A 2,662-nucleotide genomic window follows, 5' to 3' on the forward strand; every position below is an offset into this window, starting at 1 on the left:
GGACGCTACGCGAGCCGCCAATGCTCTTTCCTGGTAATCCCTCCCCTCTCCAAAATAGATACAAGACAATCCGGGCCAGCAAACAAATCGAGAAAGAAGCATGATTTCCATCCCACCGCATCGAATCCTTTCCGGTTCCAACCCAAGCACAATCTCCACCGTCCCAAGTTGAACCAAATCATCCAAACGAATTCAATGGCCGACCACGAATTCAAACACTTCCACGTGGTATATACATGTATGTGCATCGCGGCTACTACCATAAATAGTTCAATTCGCCCAAAATCATGGCATAGGCTACTAAACATTGTTCGATTTGGTACCTATCTTGGGCAGCAGTAGTAAATGACTGCCCCTGCTCGATCCGTTTTTCTTTCTTTCTTTTGGATACTTTCTCGATCCGTTTTGAAAACAATCTTAGCTTGCAGATAGACAACGCCGATTCAATGCATGAACTGCTTTTGTCATATGCTACCTATAGCAATCAATTTTGCAGTTATTTTTAGTATTTAATTCCAGACCTCTTTTGAATTTAGCAGTGTTTGATTCGAACCAATGATTCAAATAAAAATTATCCAGCAGCGTGCTTTGTTTCCTTTTTATACGCACAAGCAACTGAAAATCCAAAATTGCCCACAGGCCACAAGGAAAGAGCAGATCCATCTATATATTCCCCGTTCCCCAACTCGACCTCGTTATATACAGAATCCTCCCCTCATCATCGCGAGAATCCCAACGCCTATGGTTTATGCCGCATAGCCACGACGTCGCCCGCCGCCGCCACCACCCGTTCCTCCTCCTCGACGAGTCGTCTGCGACAATGGCAACCGCCGGCGCCGGTCCGACAGCGGCGGCCTCGGCGTCGCGCCAGCGGATGCTTCTCCTGATGGCGAACTACGTGGCGCTGCTGGTGGGGTCGGTCGCGTCGAGCCTGCTGTCGAGGTTCTACTTCGCGCACGGCGGCCGGAACCGGTGGGTGGTGACGCTGGTGCAGTCGGCGGGCTTCCCGCTCCTCGTCGTGGCCGTGCTATTCGCCGGCCGCCCCGCCGCCGCGCCGCGCCCGTTCACGTGGTTCTCGCGGCGGTTCCTCGCGGTCTGCCTCGTCATCGGCGCGCTCATGGGCGCCAACAACCTGCTGTTCTCGTACAGCACGTCGTTCCTTCCCGTGTCGACGTCGTCGCTGCTGCTGTCGACGCAGCTCGCGTTCACGCTCGTGCTGGCCGCCATCATCGTCCGCCACCCGCTCACCTTCGTCAACCTCAATGCCGTCATCCTCCTGACCATCACCTCGGTGCTCCTCGCCCTCCGCGAGTCCGGCGAGAGCCCCGAGGGCGGCGGCCGGTCGCACTACCTGATCGGCTACGTCGTCACGCTGGGCGCCGCGGGGCTGTTCGCCGCATACCTGCCCGTCATGGAGCTCCTGTACCGCGAGGCGGTGTCCGGCGGGTTCATCCTGGCCGTGGAGGTGCAGGCAGTGATGCAGGCCATGGCGTCGGTGGTGGCGGCGGCCGGGCTGGCAGCGAAGGGAGGCTTTGGCGGCGACGTTGCGCGCTGGGAGGGCTCCACCGCCCTGTACTGGGTCGTGGTGCTGACGCTGGTGCTGACGTGGCAGGCGTGCTTCATGGGCACGGCGGGCGTGATCTACCTGACGTCGTCGCTCCACAGCGGCGTCTGCATGACAGCCGTGCTCGTCGCCAACGTGCTGGGCGGCGTGGTCGTCTTCGGCGACGCGTTCGGCGCTGAGAAGGGCATCGCCACCGCGCTATGCGCCTGGGGCCTCGCCTCCTACCTCTACGGCGAGTACACCAAGAAGAAGGAGGAGGACGCCGCCGCCGACCTCGACGGCGTCCAAAAGAGCCTCACAGGTTGCGGTGCCGCCGGAGGCGGCGAACTAGAAGCCGTCTGAAACAAACTAAGGGCCACTGGGGCACGGATTCCATGTGATCCGGGGAGAAGCAAGAATTTGCAACAGAAAAGGGTGTAGTGCCCCAAGAAACAACGTGGCATTAGGTGCAGTGGTTGAGTCCCATGTTACATCGATGGATTACGCAAAGTTGCTCGCTAGGGACAAGAAGGGTGAAGTAACCCGACTTGTAACTGATGAACAGTGTGCTGGTGGCTGCTAGCTGGCTAGTGAGGTTTCATTACTGTCTGATCATCAAGGTTTAGTGTAGCATGGATGGGTGGAATACAACATGTAATCTTGTAAACCTGCTGTACTTCATCCTGGCTCATTACCATCACTCCATCAGTAGATGTTATTTCACACCATCTGTTTTGTTTCTCCTGCTGAATTGGGTCAACAGTTTATCTCCTAGCTAGGTAGCCTTAATTACATTTGAAAGTTGGTCTTCACTTTTTGACATTTGCCTCACCGTTTGCGCCTTTGTCTATGATCATCTTGAGACATCTTACAATATGCTTTGCAAATTATATATGCTAGTTGCACATGTTAGATCGAAACTGTTTTTAAGGGTGTTGCTGTCCTTCAGAAAAGTCTAGAAATAGTGAGCTGTTCAGTCGAGCTTTGTTACATGTTGGTTCCAGATCGTATGTCACTTATGTCTTCTCATGTTTTATCCGTCTGGATAATCTGTGTTCACCCTAGCACTGCCTGACTGCCCATAGCTTTCTACTCCCATCTCTAGCTGGAGGTAGCCAC

General features: G+C 54.8%; 1 protein-coding gene across 1 annotated transcript; it reads left to right on the forward strand.

Annotated features, from left to right (window-relative positions):
- Positions 1-729: 729 nt before the first annotated feature.
- LOC117850225 (probable purine permease 4) lies at positions 730-2,363 on the forward strand. The gene has a single exon (XM_034732035.2). It carries the CDS (start codon positions 749-751, stop codon positions 1,904-1,906), a length of 1,158 nt encoding a protein of 385 aa, XP_034587926.1. The 5' UTR covers positions 730-748; the 3' UTR covers positions 1,907-2,363.
- Positions 2,364-2,662: the final 299 nt, after the last annotated feature.

The sequence above is a fragment of the Setaria viridis genome, chromosome 3 (assembly GCF_005286985.2).
Source record: "Setaria viridis chromosome 3, Setaria_viridis_v4.0, whole genome shotgun sequence".
Lineage (NCBI taxonomy): Eukaryota > Viridiplantae > Streptophyta > Magnoliopsida > Poales > Poaceae > Setaria > Setaria viridis.